At 43.9% G+C, this 17,114-nt stretch overlaps 1 protein-coding gene across 4 annotated transcripts in view; it reads left to right on the top strand.

Annotated features, from left to right (window-relative positions):
* Window positions 1–17,114, top strand: part of FGD3 (FYVE, RhoGEF and PH domain containing 3) — a 109,957-nt gene that overhangs the window by 57,508 nt on the left and 35,335 nt on the right. For all 4 annotated transcript variants that reach the window (XM_084530645.1, XM_084530647.1, XM_084530646.1 and 1 more), the window contains exons 3-6: window positions 4,325–4,493; window positions 5,615–6,212; window positions 15,220–15,309; window positions 16,493–16,629. In XM_084530645.1, the coding sequence (XP_084386771.1) occupies window positions 4,325–4,493; window positions 5,615–6,212; window positions 15,220–15,309; window positions 16,493–16,629 (994 nt within the window). The remainder of the gene's footprint in view (window positions 1–4,324; window positions 4,494–5,614; window positions 6,213–15,219; window positions 15,310–16,492; window positions 16,630–17,114) is intronic.

Below are 17,114 nucleotides of genomic sequence, written 5' to 3'. Positions count from 1 at the left end.
ATTCTCTCTCATTTTTTTTTTTTTAAGTATTAGAATAGCTTATTGTTTAAACCTGGATCTGTTTTCCATTTATAGTAAGAACGATGTGTAGCAACAGGAAATGCCGAAATGGAATGAATGTATTTTAAAAATGAGAAATACGAGCTAAGGCAGTCACATTCATGGGTAGTGTATGGGCTGTGGTAATTCCACAGTCCCGCCAGACCCAGAGTGAAATAGGTGACAACCCCAATCTGTGGTAGAAGAGAAGTCAGGAAGAACCATGATCTAGCAAGTTTTCTGGTCTCCCCAGACCCTTTTTTGACAGGTCCCAGTCAAAATTCCGATGGGACGCTGTCACCTGTTACCCAGTACTGGAAAATCAGACGTGTTACCTCAGACTGAGCCAACGTAGACAAAGCTACAAATCATCACTATAAGACTTGGTTGTGAATGTGCCAGTCATCTTCCTTAAAGACACTTCACATAAAATTTAAATAACGATTTTATTATTTCATTGCATTTCTTTATAATAAAAATAGTTTTTAAAATTACCTGCAATTAGCATACATGTAACAGTAGAGAAGATTGGGAGATGGCTTTTCTTTTTTTCCTTTGCCATTATTAACTTTGTAAATTAGAAATGGCTTCTTTTCCTGACAAGTGGGAGTTGTCACCCACTACGTCAGGTTGTCCAGGGCCTCGTCCAACCTGGCCTTGAGCACTTCCAGGGACTGGGGCATCCACAGCTTCTCTGGGCAGCCTGTGCCAGTGCCTCACCACCCTCTGAGTGATTTCCTCCTCACCTCTAATCTAAATTTCCCGTCTTTTGTTTAAAACCATTCCTCCTTGTCCTATCGTTATCTGCCTGAGCAAAAAGTTGCTCTCCATCTTTTTTATAAGTCCCCTTTAAGTATAAAAGAGCTGCAATGAGATTTCTCTGGACCTTCTGTAGGCTGACCTGCCCCAGCTCTCTCAGCCTTTCTCCATAGTAGAGGTGCTCCACCCACTTGATCATCTTTGTGGCCCTCCTGTGGACCTGTTCCAGCAGCCTCATATCCCTCCTGACCTGGGGTCTCAGGCCTGGGTCCAGGCGTCCCTGTGGTGCCTCACAAGGGCAGAGCAGAGGGGGACAGTCCCCTCCCTCCCCTGTTGCCCACCCCTCTGGTGTTGCAGCCCAGCCCAGGTGCACCGCCTGTCATGGCCGTGTTCAACCTCATCATGTTCACGTGGGCCTGCTTCTGCAGCCTGTCCAGGTCCCTTTGGATGGCATCCCTTCCTTCTGGTGTATCAACCACACCACTCAGCTTGGTGCCAGCTTCAAACTTGCTGAGGACACACTCAGTCCCACTGATTGTGTCGTTGATAAAGACATGAAACAGTCCCAGTCCCAGGACGGACCCCTGAGGGACACCTGGCCTTACAGAGCCAGGGCCAAGCCTGGGCTATAACTTCTCCCAGATATTTAACCTTGCCTTCCCCTTTTCTATTTCCGTCACGCTGCTTCTCATTATTTCACTTGTTTCTTCTGCAACGAGGGCTGTGTGTCTTGGTTTCTGCCTGCTCCAAATAGCACTGGGCTGCTGCGTCAAATCCTCAGAGGGGCGGAGGATTGGGGAAGTGCCATTCCAGTGCGTGGCTTCAGCTTTCAGGCGCCACCTGAACACGTCCCACAACACTAATCTCTTCTTTGCGGCTTCCTTTCTTCCCATTCTCCACCAGTTTACCTGTCTGTGTTCAGGGAGGGCCCTGGAAGCTGCCTCCAAGTCGTGCTGCTGTGCTCGGGCCCCAGTGTGAGGGTGAGAGGCAGAAGGGGAGTTCAAAGTGGAGTGACGACAGAGCAGCACTGCTTCCTGCAAGGGCTGGGATCGTGGAAGGCGGCTTCAGAGCAGGGTGGGGGTTGTGGCTGAGCTTCCACGTTGGGTCCTGTGTCCACAGCTGAAAGCAGCATCTATTGTTTTTTTCAGGAGTGACTGTTCATTTAGTCCTTGTGGTGATACAGGTACAGATTGAGCTCATCTACTATTGTTCCTTTTTAGCATGCAAATCTATCATTCACTTCTTTTATAGAAGCCTAAATTGATTTTGGGTTTAGAAGTCTGTTAAATTGACAGAGAGGTAACGAATGTGTGCCCTGTCATTTAATAGATTTTGTCATGTGCTCACGAGTGGGAATGGGCAAACTGGTTATGCTGTTTGAATGGTTTTCACAGAACGATGTAATGTGGCTTCTGAAAAGCCTATCTTGTCTTCTCCCAGGAGTTATAAATAGATGTCTGTGTGTTTATAGGTAAGGCAGAGCTGCCTGGCTGTTGTGATATTGAAGCCTGTTTCCTTGAAAATTCTGAATGTAGGTTCTGTGTGTCAGCTCTTCAGCACATATCTTTTGTGGTTTAAATTTTGCTTTGTAAGTAGCATTTAAGAAAGCCAGCGATTTTGACTCTATGCTGATGTGTCTGTTTCTCAAAATTACATTGGCAAATAACAAAATTCAGAACAGAAGGGAACGCTTTTTCTTCCTTCTTAGTACAGCATATCATATACTGTAGAGTGTAATTTCTCAAGTGATTCAGGTGGAGTTCACTAACAGGAAAGATTTAAAGGAAAGGTTTAAAATGTTTTCAAGTGTTTACATGGATAGAAATGACGTGCATTATTGTTAATGTAAATACTTCAGCAGAGAAAATGAAGTTCACCCTTTGAGAGTTGCAGGCCAATTACCAGCTCTTAAAAGCCTAATAGAAGATGTAGGGTAGGTTATTGCCTCTGTCTGCTGCACGATACTGTTTTTTAAAGAGCGTAAATAATTTTCCTGCTTAACTGTTAGTTGTGTGTAAGACAGGTTTTGTGGTGGTGTTCTCAAAATTGAATTATAACACCTTTAATTTAAGACAGGAATTCCAAATAGTTTTGGACACTGGGCAAGCCATGCATTTTATAGGAAGTGTCCCATTAGAGCTCAAATCCTTAGGAAATGTGATTTTATTCTTTGGTGCTGACATGACCTCAGTAATGTAGATAGTTTTAAATCTGCCTATACTCAGAGCTGGAAAACTCTAGCAGTTCTTCATCACTGACCTCAGGCAGTGACCACCTATAGCTAGAGGAGGGAGGATGCCGAGGCTGACCTGGAGCTTAAAACAGTCAGCTTTCTGCAGGGTAGGGACAACAGGAGTTGACTTTTTTGGGGTGCATATGCCTCAGTTATCTTCCTAAAGAAAGTAACCCTGAAATTGCATTCAGAACAGTTGCTAATTAGAGCTCCATTACAATGTTAATCACATTATGCTGATGTGCCATATGGACCATTTAAAAATTGGAAATGCTTGAAGTAAATTGTTCTTGAAAGCATTGTTTAATAAAATTCATATGTAGAGTTTCCTCATTTGTTTATTAACTCTTTGGATAGTCTAGATCAGAAGGGCTATTTGCTCCAAGTAACTGCTCCAAGTAGCATGTGTATGGGAGTGATTGCACTGGTGGTTTTCCTACCTCCTCATCTGCTTATGTGAAGCTGCTTTCACTGTAAGAAACTGTAACAGCACGTGAACCTGTTGCCATGGGTTACTGCTTGCGTATTTCCAAACCCATTTACCCTGCAACAATATAAGGTCTGAATACATTTTTTTAATTACTTTTTTTTTTCCTTTTTAATACAGTATTAGACTTTGCACATTTGCCTCCCAATGAATTCTTAAGCAGAATGTATATACTCTTACAATGCGTTTTATTTATATAGTATATAACTCAATGTAGAACTAAAAGAGGAAGGAAATTTATGAAGACTACACCACGGAAGAGATGGGGGAGGGAGAATGAGAGGAAGAAAAGCTATTATGTTCTGCTTGTGGGTTTTTTGGCCAAGCAAATACCAGGCACTGAAATCCATGGTGGGATTGTTTTTTGGTGGTTTGTTTTGTTTTTGCTTTTTTTTTTTTTTTTTTTCCCAGTATAAGAGATTCAGCAGAGTGCTAGAGTCTTGAAAAGTTATGGGAGGGGAAACTCGTGCGATTGAGATGGTGAACCCATTTGCAAAAACCAAGTGTGAGCTGTGCATCCTGTTTGGTAACAAGGAAGCGGTAAATTTCTGAGCCGCTCTGTTCGTTAGCTCATCTGATACAACTGTAGAAATGCAAAATAGAAGACTGTCGTTTTTCTTTAGTGTACAGCAGTCTGCTTTTGTGTAAGAAATAGTTTGGAACTGCACCAGCATAACTTACAAAGAACGTTCAATTGAAAGAATGGATATTCTTCATTCTGCATTGCGTGCTTGGATTTTTTGTCTCGGTTTAGGATAAAGAAGATGGGAGATTTATCCTTGTGCTTCTTCCCTCTGTTTTATTAGTACCTCCTAAGCCTATACATCTCAAACCTGGGCAGGAAAGAATTCCACCTGCACCTTCTCGGCCTTTACCAGCTGATCCCAAGGCATCAAGGAGCTTAGTGCCTGGAGAGGAAGAAATACCAATATCAGCAGGAGTCAACACTCTCATTGAGAAATTTGAAAGTATTAGGTAAATATGTCTTTGAGATCTTCTCTAATCTCTTTTACGATTTTAACTTAAAATATAACAAGAGAAAACGTTGATTATAATTGTCATGTTAGAAACTCCTCTCAGGATGTTTTCTTCTGAAAGTGCAAAACTTGACTGACTACAGAAGTGTTTTATAAAAGCATGTATTTCAGTGATTATTAGTTTGTAATTTGGAGCTGAAGGTCCAATGAATTTAAGTGTTCTACCACAAGTAAGTAGTCCAGAGTCTGCTTTGGGTAAGTTGTCTTGGTATCAAATTGATTTCACATTATAGGAAATTGTGCTATAAAATAATTGAGTTTTCTGTCTAAGATTCAATAAATGTCAGACTTACTGTTATGTTGCTTCTTGGAGGCAGGGGATAGTTCAGTGTCAATATATTGTGAAATGACATAATATATAATTGTTTCTTGAAACTTCATATACAAAAGATATTAAATAGGGTTGTGTGTGTGTGTATATATATATATATAAACACATACAAACAAACACATAAAAATCCTCTTTTTTAACAAACACATAAAAATCCTCTCCAAAGACCAAATCTGCCTGATGGAGCTATGTGATTCATTTCAGAAAGAGGGGGATAGGGACAGAGACACTGTACTGTGTCTTAGAATGTACTATATCCTGGGTGAATCTAGTAAGGCCTCTTCAGATAGAAACTAATGCATTCTTGTGCTTCAGAAATGTCCCCTCTCTGGCAGAAAATAACTCGCCCGAAAGGCTTTGCTCTGTTGAAGAGGCTGAGCTGTTGTTTAAACAAGCCCGTAAACAAATGGTTCTTTTAAAAGATTGTTCTCCTTGCCACAAACCTTCAGACTAAACTGTTCTTCAGGGCCACGTGGGGAGTATTAAAGAGCTGGGATTCTAATGGTACTTTTTCAGTTAAACTTATGTCTAGGAGTGGTATGCTTTTACCTGAAATTGTTGGGTGAATGTTGTTACAGTGATGCGTTTGCACGCCTCCTAGGATTATGAGGGGGCTGTAAGAAATACAGCTTGAATCAGATGACAGTCAGGCCCTGTCTCTTTTGAGGCACTTTTGAAGTCTCTGAGTGTTATTAGGAATGACTGGGGTGCTTTCTCTTCACCTGCAGGCAACCTGTACATATTCTTCAAAGGAACCAGCTAAATTTAGCTCTTAAGATGGAGCCTGGCCTGGACTCATCCAAACAACCGAGCTCGTGTGACTGTGACATGGTAGCTTCCAGCAGCTGTTCGACAAATGAAAAAAGTGAGCCAGATGAAAATGAGCCAGACGTACCGTGCAGTGCGGATCTATCTAACACAGACATAATGAAAATTAAAGAGCTAAGCATAGGCGATAACAAAAGCCATGAAGACTGTACTGCTGTGAATGCGAGCAAAGAACCCTCTAGAGAGCTTAGCAATAAAGACTCAACTGCAGAACTGAGCAGTAATGGTAAAATTCCTAACAGAGACAGTGGCATTGACAGCCCTTCTTGTAGCGTGGCAGGAGAAACTTTCCCCAACGAAGAAGGTGCGGAACAAAAGAAGCCCAACGTGGCTGGGAATCCAGGGGAGATGGAACCAGACAAAAAGGGCCCCAAATCTTCCTCTGCAGAGCAGAAGAGAGACTCCACGCAGGATGAAGACAGTGACATTGATGAAGGAAGTAGTGAGGAACAAGAGACAGCAGAAGTGCCAAAGTTAGAGTATTTGGATGTAAACAAGGTAAGCTAGCGTGTTACTTCGGTGTTCTCTGGAGCCAGTTCCTGACTGGCCAGAGATGCCTTGCATCACTCTGGTCTGTTGTTTGGGTCTTATTGTTTGGTTGTTTTTATGTCAGAGGATTGTGACAGTCATTGATTTCCTGTTTGATGCAGGTCATAACTTGCTCCCAGTCTAGAGTGTAACTCGCAGAAAGGTTTCCAGTCTTGATTTAATGTAAGGTTTAATGTAAGAGAGACCATCACAGACAGAGATGAGATATTAAAATTGAAGGGCTTTTGTAGGTAAAGACTTGCACCTTGTGTTTTTTGTTTGAATTTATGCAGCTTTAGCTCCTCCTTATTAGATCACTAGATTATGTTGCTTTCAGTAGGGCTCCATGGTAAGCAGGGGGCTAATCGGATACTAAATATTGCAGGAATAGGGCCTTGCGTGCTGGAGGGACTTGCATGTTGAAAATCTCTTCTAGCAGGTTTTTTTATTTTTATTTCTTAAGAAGCCTGTGTTTCTTTTGGTGTGACTACTACTACTTGAGTGCAAAAAGTTGTTTTCAAGGTAGTTACTCTATCAAATTACTCTTCAGGAAACCCTAGCTAGAAGCGATTTTCCTTGAATGCAGAATAATGGAGTCCGTGCTGTTGTGCATTTGCTGCAGCTGTATAATGTTAATGACAGATTCATTCGATTATCTGCTATCAAGACAGTTATTTTTTTAGAAATAAGATAGGTTAGATTTTTCAGAAAAATAAAACACAAGATGCTTAGAGCAAAACGTCTGCAAAATATTCCTCATCTTGTTTGGTGGATAGTTTCAGAGTACAATTAATGCTCTGGGGTGTTGCCTTTTTCCAAGAACAGAAGACAGTGTGATGAGACAAACATACCTACAGGAAGGTATGAAAAAGCCCCATACTTTTTCTAGTGAATGCACTGCTTTATGCTGCAGTCCTTCCTCTTTATTTCAAGCCCAGGCTTGTGTGATATGACTTGCTTTCCCTTCGTGTGATTCAAATGCCAGCATTGTTGTCTGGGACTGGTGTTGCCCCTCCAATACTTAACTGCTGTAGCGCTCCTTTTGCAAATTCAGTGATGTCAAAGTCAAATTAATCTGACTTTTTATCACCCTGTCCTTTACATGAAAGTTGCTGTGTTACACAACTGAAAAATGCAAGACTTCATATTCTCAGGGTAACTAAAGAATTGACTTTCTGAAAGAAGGGAAATCCCATCGGTACAGCAGCTTGAGTAAGAGGAGCCCTGTTGTCCAGGAGCTCTAGGTACTGTCTCGGTGTGCTGGAGGCAGGTGTTGCTGCCCACCTGAGCCTCGCTGCAGAGGGCCCAGCACGTACTGTGTGTTGACAGATCCAAGCTCCAGAAGCTCTGCCTGAGTCCCACAGACCCATCAGGCAGAAACCCCAGTTTTGGTGTCAGTGACACCATCGCTGTCAGAGTAATACCTGACTTGAAAGCAACACTTTGGAGTTTGTTCTGGTAAATACTGCTTGTCAAAGTGAAAGTTGGTTGTATCCCAAGCCCTGCAATGACCCCATACCCAGCCCCACCATGCAAGGCGACACAATTTTCCTGCATAATTGCAGTATCTTAGATTGATGTAGCTAGTGGTTTTTATCCTAGAGGGACCAAAGCACACCAGAGCCTTGACTCGGGTTTCACAGTCTCCAAAATCCCTTGACTCCCACCATTATCCTGGCCAGAAGGGAGCCTGAATGCTGTGCCCATCACCCCGCAGTGCTGCAGTTTGGTGACGGGCATGGACTGGAATGGGCGATGAAACATCTAGCAGGCAGTAAGGGCTGCACGAACTAGCTCTGCTTGGCCAGACCTGACTGCTTTCTGTAGATGGACAGGATGTGATCTCCTCCGCCTGTCCGCAGGTCTGTAGTCTCACCTGGCAGCTGGGGCAGACTCCGGAGGAGGAGCCCATGAGGCCATCTCCCCTCCCCGGGAGCAGGCGAGAGCTCCCCTAATTCAGCCCTGACCGCTGTCAGCTGGGCTTGGCAGGCTGCGGTGCACAGGGCCTTGGGCTTGTGCAGGAGTGAATTGTGACAGTGTGAGACGGGATCCAGCAGGACTGCAGGGTCTAAGCTGCCGAAGACGTGTGTTTTACCTTGTGTGTGAGAAGTTACCGTGGGGTCCTCCAGAAAGTGCTTAATGAGAGATTCCCACTCGCTTCTGTTAAGACTTCGCGTCCGTTCTGTTCACCGTTTGGTGCCTCTGCAGCAGCCTGCGGGTGGAAGCTTGTTTGCCTCTCCGCTGGGCATCACCACCACAGGCCAGGGCTTCTGTCTGCTGCTCTTCACTTTTCCTTCTGTACATGCTTACACATAAATAAGCATTCTGTGAAATACTTCACTTACTTCATATTCTCAATAGATATGTATGGGCATGCAACTGAAATATTTTTTTAAATTATTAGTTGCAACATGCCAGCAAGAAAATAATGCATTATGTTAGAAAATCTTTAATCTAGTCATTAAATTTACGTTTAAGTTTGGGCTAGGCACGCAGTATCAAACCAGCTGTAGCAAACCCAAGTGGAAGACTGTACCATATCATTAAGAAGTGCTTTACTGACAAGCACCAGAAACACTTTTGTAGGAGCAGCGTTTTGGTGGCTGTTTTAAAATTTTGTTCCTTAGGCTAAATGTCCATAGAGAATGAAGTAACGCTGATAAAACACTGAGGAAGTCATACCTTTCTGTAGTGGGCTTGGTGAATTTATAAAGGGGAGAGATCTCTAGAGGAGGAAATGCTTTTCAATCTGACAAGTCAAAGCGTTTTAATCTTGGTGAGTTAGTACAGGAGGGCAGGTGTGACATCAGTGTGATGCACTTCAGGTTCTTCCTTGCCCTTTGACGTGATTTCAGTTTCAGAAGGCAGTTTTGAGAATGACCATGCTTCGCTAAGTTAATTTGTTTTTGCAGCCACGTGGGAAGGGGAAGGCCTAGATTTGCTGCCTCTGCTGTAGTGTACGTAAGGATTGTGCCCTCTTCTGGGGATGCAGCGTGTACCAGCTGAGGTCCTACAAAGCCAGCTCGTGTGTTACGTGCTCACAGCGTCCTCCCCTCCCGGTCTTCTGTTGCAGACGGGGGCACTGTGGGGTGAGTCAGTACAGGTAAAGGGCAGTGGCATCCCATGAGGAGAGCCAGCTTGATGATTTGAAGCTGAAGTGTTCTGTGGTTACTCTGAGGCTGGAAGTTTGCTTCACCCTTGAGAAACCTGGTGATCTTCCACAAAATAATGTACCTGGCCCTGGGAGAGAAAGAGAGGAGAGCTCAATCAGCACCAACTGTGGTGTGAGAGCAGCAGAAAGCCCTTAATCTTCCAGGAGGTTGTCCTGGGGGAGAGCTGTGTGTCAGGAGCCAGCAGCTTTGTTCCTGCTTCCTCCTTTCTGCCTCTAGTAGCAGGCTTTGCAGCTGCACGCGGAGGTAACCAGCACTCTAATTAAACATTCAGGTTTTCCAGAAAGCTTTGTTATAGTTGGAGGAGGATGCATAAGAAGTACAGCTGCAGAATGATTTAATGATGGCTCAGTAATTCCTGGGATATCAAGTTAAGTGAAATTCATGAATAAACATAAGTAGAGAAAAAAAAATGTTTTGCTTTTTTCTCCTCTAATTTTCTACTTCAGATCTCTCTCCGTCCAGCACCCAGGCTTTCACACATCCCATTGCTGGTGAAGTAACGCTGCCTGATGCATGACTTGTACTGTTTTATTTAGTCTAGCTTTAGCTCTGGAGTGTGATGTGGCTTCCTTTGGGAGTCTGCTGCGGAGTCTAACAGATCTCACTTATTAGCGCACAATTATTGGGTGGTTTAAAGTCGCAGGAGTGCCTTACTGGGATTGCTGGGGATCTGTTATCAAAATGAAAATGAACGAGGGGAGCTTATTAATTTTGATAGCATCTCAGAAAATGTCAGGAGCTGCGAGAGCTGAGGCATGTTAGCCTTGATGGTTACAAAAAAAGAAATGACAGAAGTGGGACCTAGGGGCTGTCACGCTCTGCAGCCCGCTACCCGAGGCTTCCGCTGAGCAGTCGACTGCCTGGGAGCAGTGGAGCAGTGCTTCTGAGATGGCGAATGCTCCTTCGTATCTCCTTATTCAGATATTTTTCACTAAGAGTAATAAATGCTCATTAATAATCCCTCCCAAATGCCTTGCTCCATCTGTCCTGCTTCCTGAGAACCTGCTGTGTAGAATAATAGTAATCATCAGCTCCCCCGTGGCCTTGTGCAGCCGCTGACGTGTTCTCCTTCTGCCTGTGTTTCACTGGAGTTTCGCTTCTGATTTCATAGTACAGATTGTGTTGGAAAATTTGACTTGCAGTCCTGCAAGTCAGGCCTTTGGGTAAGATTATCTCCATGTTCGTTCTGAAAAAAAGATTTTTGCTTGGCCTTGAAGAGGATGTGAAGTTATTATCTCTACTTCCTGATGTGACGCTGGGGAGCGTGGCCAAAATAATGGTGTTTTATTATTGTCTGCCTCCTGACTTGTTCTGTCAGTGGGTTTAGAGCAAGTTAGTGAAAGGGGGCTTTGTATTTGGGGGCTTATATTTGTTTGCTAATTCAGTGGTACTTCTGAAGCCCGTAGATAAATCCACACGAGTTACGCGGTACGCAGAGCTGTGTGGGGCGGTGGTTTAGTCATAATGCTGGTTAAGAAGAATCAGGTTTGTTCTCATCACCATTTTTTCTGGAATACACTAAGCAAAATAAGATCTCCTAGCATAGGGTAACTTTTCCAGGTTGTTTTCAGCACTTTCAAGTAGGAAGTTGTTTGTAACCTTTGGGGACCTCCTGTGTTCTTTGCAGCAGTGGCTGTTGGCAGGGGGGGTGTTTTTGAAGCTCAGCTATATTCTGATTTTACCCTACCTTATCCCAGCTTTCCTGCACGATTTGCCGAAAGCCTCTTACAGCAGAGATGTGAACTGAACACAGTTCAGCTATGTACAACAGTGAGAGAAACAGTTGCTGCAGGCTACTGCCCAAATTTTCTCTCATTAAGCCTCTGAGGTTTCTTTTTCAGTTTTATTTTTCCTTTAAATTTTCACCTCAGATTTGCTTCTCACGGTAGCCAGGTCAGCCTTCATGCCTGGGTGCCAAGTCCCCACCCAGGCGAGGCACTGCCTGCTGTGCGTGAAGCACGAGGAAGGAACCGACATGGCCGAGCCATCGCAGGTTGTCCTGCGTCCTCCTGCGTCCTCCTGTGTCCTCCTGCCTCCGCTGGCGTGGCCGGGTGAGCCCGATGCCACGGCTCCTGCCCCAGGCAGCCGAGCTGTGTGGGGGCCGGCAGTGCCCTGCTGGGCTGGGCAGGGCCAGGACGTGGCGCTGTGCTTGATGTGCTCCTGGCCGCTCTCTTGCACAAGTCGGCTCGGTGTCTGCTGTCACCCAGTTTGTGTCTGAGGTCGTGGCGTTTGCCTATTTGTAGGTGTAAATGTACTCCCACCCAGGTGAGAATCTGCCCTTCGTGGTGCTGGTTGTTCCCAAGCTGGCATTTCCTTTCTCCTTACAATGTTTTATGGACAGACACAGCTGAAAACGAGCTGCTGGACCTCCATACAGAAGTGAAAGAGCATCACACAGCTGCTGCTTCAAGCACTGGAGTAAGCTTCCTGTGTCACAAAATAAACACCGACTGCTTCCCTTTTCTCATCTTGCTTTTCACCCCGCTGGCTAAACTGCTTTAAAAAGGTTCTGCAGTACCTCCACGGCTGTTGGGTGCGGTGTGGAGAAGAGTTGTAACAGGCTGTGGCTGTGCCCACCCGTCATGGTGGACAAAGCAGGAGTGAGACACATTTACAAAGAATAAAACAGCTTAAAATCCATATAAGGTGGGAGACTGAATATTTTGTTTCCGCCTTACACATGGCAAATACATAGATATATCTATATATACAGATATATACTTTTTTTTTTTTTTTCTCTACAGGACTCTCTCAGTAAAGTTACGTCTGCCTCACTGGTCCCCAGCAGCAGCCATTTGGTTCCTGTGCAGTTTGTGCTTTAAGCTAAATGTGTTCAGTTTTGATGTAAATCTGCTTGGGCAGTGTTCTCACTGCTGGGGTCTGCTCTGAGCAGGCTAAAGATGGTGATGGCCTCAGATACTCACAGGTTTTGAACTGATGCAAAATCAAAAATGCAGTGAGGTCTCACTGCTCTCAGTTTGATTCAGCATTAGTAGGGCTCCCTGCTTAGGTAATTCCCCTGTCCCAAGCTTCTTTGAGGTGGGCTCTGCCGTGGCTCTGCCAGTTTTGGTTACCTGTCTTCTTCCTGATGATTTTATTCTCCTGTGTACCGTTGTTGCCAACATCACCCGGCTGAAGCCTGCTTCCTTCCCCCAAGTAGGGTTCCTTTGCCTTCCCTCAGACTGTGCAGCTGTGTGAGTGGCTGTGAACGGAGACTTAAATAAGGCTGTTACCTAAGGAATATAATCTGTGTTCGAATTGGCACGTTTGTTTTAATTTTCATTTAGAAGCATGGACTGTGAAATATCTTGTCCATGGTACCCTGACATACAGCTCAGGCTGTGCTAGAGCTGCCCTTCCACGGCACACAATGCAGAAGGGTCAGAGGACCAGGCTGTCTGGCATCATTCACTGCATCAACTATTTTGCGGAAAGCATTATGTCCACTGGAAGGTGAATAAGGTGCAGATTAGTCTGAAAAACACGCCTGTCTCTGTGCCTGGCAGAAGCAGCAGCTGAAGATGGTCTCTCTTTAAAACGTTCTGCTCAGCTCAAGCTCGTGTTGTGTTCAGCCGCTGTTTGGTATTTCAGCAGAGGTCAGCAAGTTTTTTGGAAGTATAAACCGAGTTGCAGATGGTGAAGGTCAGGAGGTTAAAAAGTACTGTGCTATGTAAAGATTTACTTTTGAAAACAAATGTATTTGGTTGAAAATAATTATTTTCCCAATTCTGTATTCAAACAAATCAGAGGATGTTCTCGGTGGCTGGCGTGCCAGCCTGCTGACATCAGTGCCTTCCATTCAGGCGCCCCGTTCTGCTCGCAGCAAAACTGGCAGATAAATTCCTTCTCAGCGAGAGATCCTTGTAGTTAGTGGAATCCCAATGGCCAGCAGTGTATTTCATTATAAACCGTCATACGGCGTGTTTCCCCATAACAGCTTCAAAGCATTGTTGTGCTGTGATTTTTTTTCCTCCCCAAATATTAATATATAGCACATGAGCGAGTGGAGCAGGATGTCGCGTAGCACGTTAGAATAGCTTAGAAGAATATTTAAGTTTGCTTGAAATAATTAGAGTAGCCAGGCGGGCCGAGCACGCGTCCGGGCTCCTTTGTGGGGCACGTGCAGGGCCCCAGGTCTGTGCGTGGGAAGAGGAGGAGTGCCTTGCAGGAGCCTGACACTGGTTCAAATCCAGCGAAGCTCTTTGCTTTCCTTCACTTAATACTTGCACCAACGGAGGATGCTTAATGCTCAGTGGTGCCTTGTTTTAGGTAGGGTCTGGTTTGCTGGGATTTATGGCGAGCTTTGAAAAAGGCTTCAAGGCCTTCCCCTTGCACTGCAGTTTGCCTAAATGCATGTGGGTTTTTTCCTTTTTTTTTTTTTTCTTTTCTTTTCAACTTTGTTTATAATTAAAACAAGCTGGCAACGAAGCAGCTTAAGGAGGGCATTTCACTGACGTTTTCTAACAGCTTGGTGGTGGCCGGTGGCATGTGTACAACGTGCTGGTGCGCACCCGCAGATAGGTGTCTGGGATAGAAATCCCTGCCGCTGCCCGGGGGCCCAGGTGCTTCCTGAGGCGGAAGCAGTGCTTTGTTCTTGATTGCCTTCAGCTGGGCTCTTACTCCCTGGATGTGTCCTGCCGTCCTTGCACGAGCCTGGGTGGACCTTTACCGGCTGCTGTGTCGTGTGCTGACGGGCTCCTGCTGCGCTGCTCGGGGAGGCGGCTCTTGGTCCGAAGCAACACCTCGGTCATTCTCTTTGATGCACATTAGTTTTCCTGTGGAAGAAGTGGTGAATAATGGCAGCAAGCTGATGCTCTCTGTTGCATTAACTGTTTATATGTCTCTCTAGCCTCCATCAGTCTTTTTTTTTTTTTCTTTTTTTCTCTTTTTTTCCAGCTCCAGCCCATTAAAATTCCCCTACACTTGCTTGACCTTGCTGCTACTTTCCAATGCTTGCATTCCTGAACACAAACCAACCAGCCCTGAGTTTTGAAACCTAGTTTCACTTTGATTATAATATAAGCACAGAGTTTGAAGTCTAGACCCTTAAAGGTATCTAGAGTTTGTCAGAAAGCTGCAGTCTGTGTCATACCAATTCAGGTACTTTTAAGCCCCCAGAAAGCTGAGAATCTATGGAGCCTGAGTAGCTTTTGGCTAACCTGTGAATAAAGGTGATGCTGCGTTACTGGTTCAGAACTCCAAGCTTTTGAACTAGTCCTTTCTTATTTTATTTTTATAACGGGCATAATGAAAGACTTCGCTGGGTGATTTGGGTTATGTTGCTGGAATTCTTTCCAGGAAATTGGTGGGTGTTTAAAGCTGCACAAAGCTGTTAGAGATATTCCACAGAGAGTAATGCTGCACTGACCGGGGAGTGAAATCTCTGGCCAAACAGGTCTCTTCTAATTTCTATGTTTTTTTAGTCACAGAACCTGAATTAAAAAGGGAGACCTGCTGATTTACAATATAGTGCCTTAGTTATCAAATAGATAAGCTATATCTCCAAATCCGGATGGTATTTCTGGTTCTTTGTACCATAAAGAATTAAAATGATATCCTGAGCAGCTGTTAAATACATTACTAATTGCACTTTCAGAAAACTGTTTTAAAAATGTCTCTAGAGCAAACTGATCCTTCAGTGAGAAATGCGGAGTGGATTCTGAAATGTATTAACCCCATTCACTTCAGGCTTCTGTACTGGCAGGGAATTTAGCCCGCTGAGAAAATGGAAAGGGGAACAGTTGGTGAAAGTTAGGTTTGTAGGAGGAGATGGATTGTCTTATTTGTAACTTTTTTTTTTTCAGTGTACAGAGCCCCAAAAGCTATTCAACATTGCAAATGAACTGCTCCATACAGAAGAAGCATATGTGAAAAGACTCCATCTGTTGGACCAGGTAACTCGATTTTGAATGAACTGTGCCTTGTCTTCAGTTCAGCCTCTGACCTAAAGCTGGATAGTGTGAAAACATGACTTGGTGGTGGGAGATGGAGCTGGCTTGCCAGGGTGCATGCTGTGGGGCCCAGAGGGGAGCTTTTGGCCCTGGTTCTCTGAGCTGGAGCCCGAGGGTTAGGAAAAGAGGAATGGGAAAGCAGCAGCCCATGGTACAGACATTATAAGCATTTGATTCCTCTCTGAGCATATGTGGAGAGGAAAACATAGGGACACTCAAGGCACCAAAAATGATGAAATCTATGACTGCTCTGCAGAGGACAATAGACTGGATTTGTACTAAAATCAGGCAACAAGGGTCAGCCCCATGCTCAGAGTGATTTTTGTTTTTCCCCATTGTGATTTGTAATTGTTTTCTGTCATGTTTACACACGAGGATAAAGTAAAACTAGGATGATGAATCCAAACTTCTTCCCACGTAAAATGTTTTGGTGAGTCTACACGGTTCAGGCATTTCTCTGTTTATCTCTATAATGTCTCTGTTATGTATTGTATAAAGAAAAACATTCATGAAAGAAGTAAAAATGAGGATGATTAACATTGTTAAGAAAGAAGGAAAGGAAATCGACACCTTGGTAGAAATCTTGTTAGAAGTTGTAACGTCCGAAGAGCCCTCTGCCCTCCAGCACTAGGACCTCTGCTGAAAACTTTCCGATATTTGCTTCGGATGAGCAAAGGCTGTTTCAAGACCCTAAAAAAACTAGGGAGTGTCTTTCACTCTTGTTCAGTGTAGTTTTTCCTGCAGAGAAACAAAACAAACATGTTTTATTTTGCTTGATGTAAAAAGCAGTAAGAGCTCCTTGGGGACTGGTTGTTCTTTGCCACTTAGCTCCCAAGTACACCAGCTCTCATCTTCTCGGTAGTTTTAATCTGTTTTGACTTACAAATCCCTCAGACTTTTCTACTGGAGGAGTAAGCCCATAACCATAGCTCTAACCCCATTTGACAATGGGTTTATGTTTGTAAACCTCCTGAAAATACTCGGTGCTGTGATCCCCAAGGACTGAGTACCAGGAGTCAAAAACTGTAGGTCTGTTCTGAGGCAGTCAGCTTTGTAATGCTGCAACTGTATGCTGGGGTGTGTAGGATTTTTTTAACTAATGTTGGTATTCTCTTGTCTCACACAGGTTTTTTGCACTAAGTTGTCAGAAGCAGGTATTTCATCTGAAGTGATAACAGGCATCTTTTCAAATATTTCTTCTATCTATTGTTTCCACGGACAATTTCTTCTTCCTGAGCTCAAAACAAGAATTACACAAGAATGGTGGGTAACTGTCATTCCAGTTGTTTTTAAAGTATGTTTTCAAGAAACTATAGTGACCCTAAAGCCTAATCATATTCCAGAGTTTTTAATGGTTTAATGCAGTAGTTCAGATGTCATTTAATACGTTGCCATGGAGTCTCTTAAGCCTTTCTCTGTCCTGTAATCTTCCTGAGTATAGGAGTAGACCTGAGTACTCAACATTTCTAGAGTACTCTGTGAGATTTTTTTTTTGTCCAAAGTACGACTGCAGCTGTTTTTCTTAGTGCACTTCCACTATTCTAGTTTCACAGTACTATGAAACTGAAGTACTAGGAAAGAAACAAGCTGCTTATTTTGGCCCCGTGGATGAAGTATTTAAAAAAAAAGTTTTCTTTCCAAAGAAGGAAAATGCATCATCGTGTCACAGTCTAGACTTTACAGTGTTGGAGATTTCACGAGACACATCAATTTCATATTTAAATTCACTTTGTTATGGTTCTATAAAA

Source organism: Aythya ferina, assembly GCF_964211825.1.
Source record: "Aythya ferina genome assembly, chromosome: 10".
Classification (NCBI taxonomy): domain Eukaryota; kingdom Metazoa; phylum Chordata; class Aves; order Anseriformes; family Anatidae; genus Aythya; species Aythya ferina.
The sequence above is the reverse complement of the archived record's forward strand: the minus strand, read 5'-3'. Positions and strand labels throughout refer to the sequence as shown.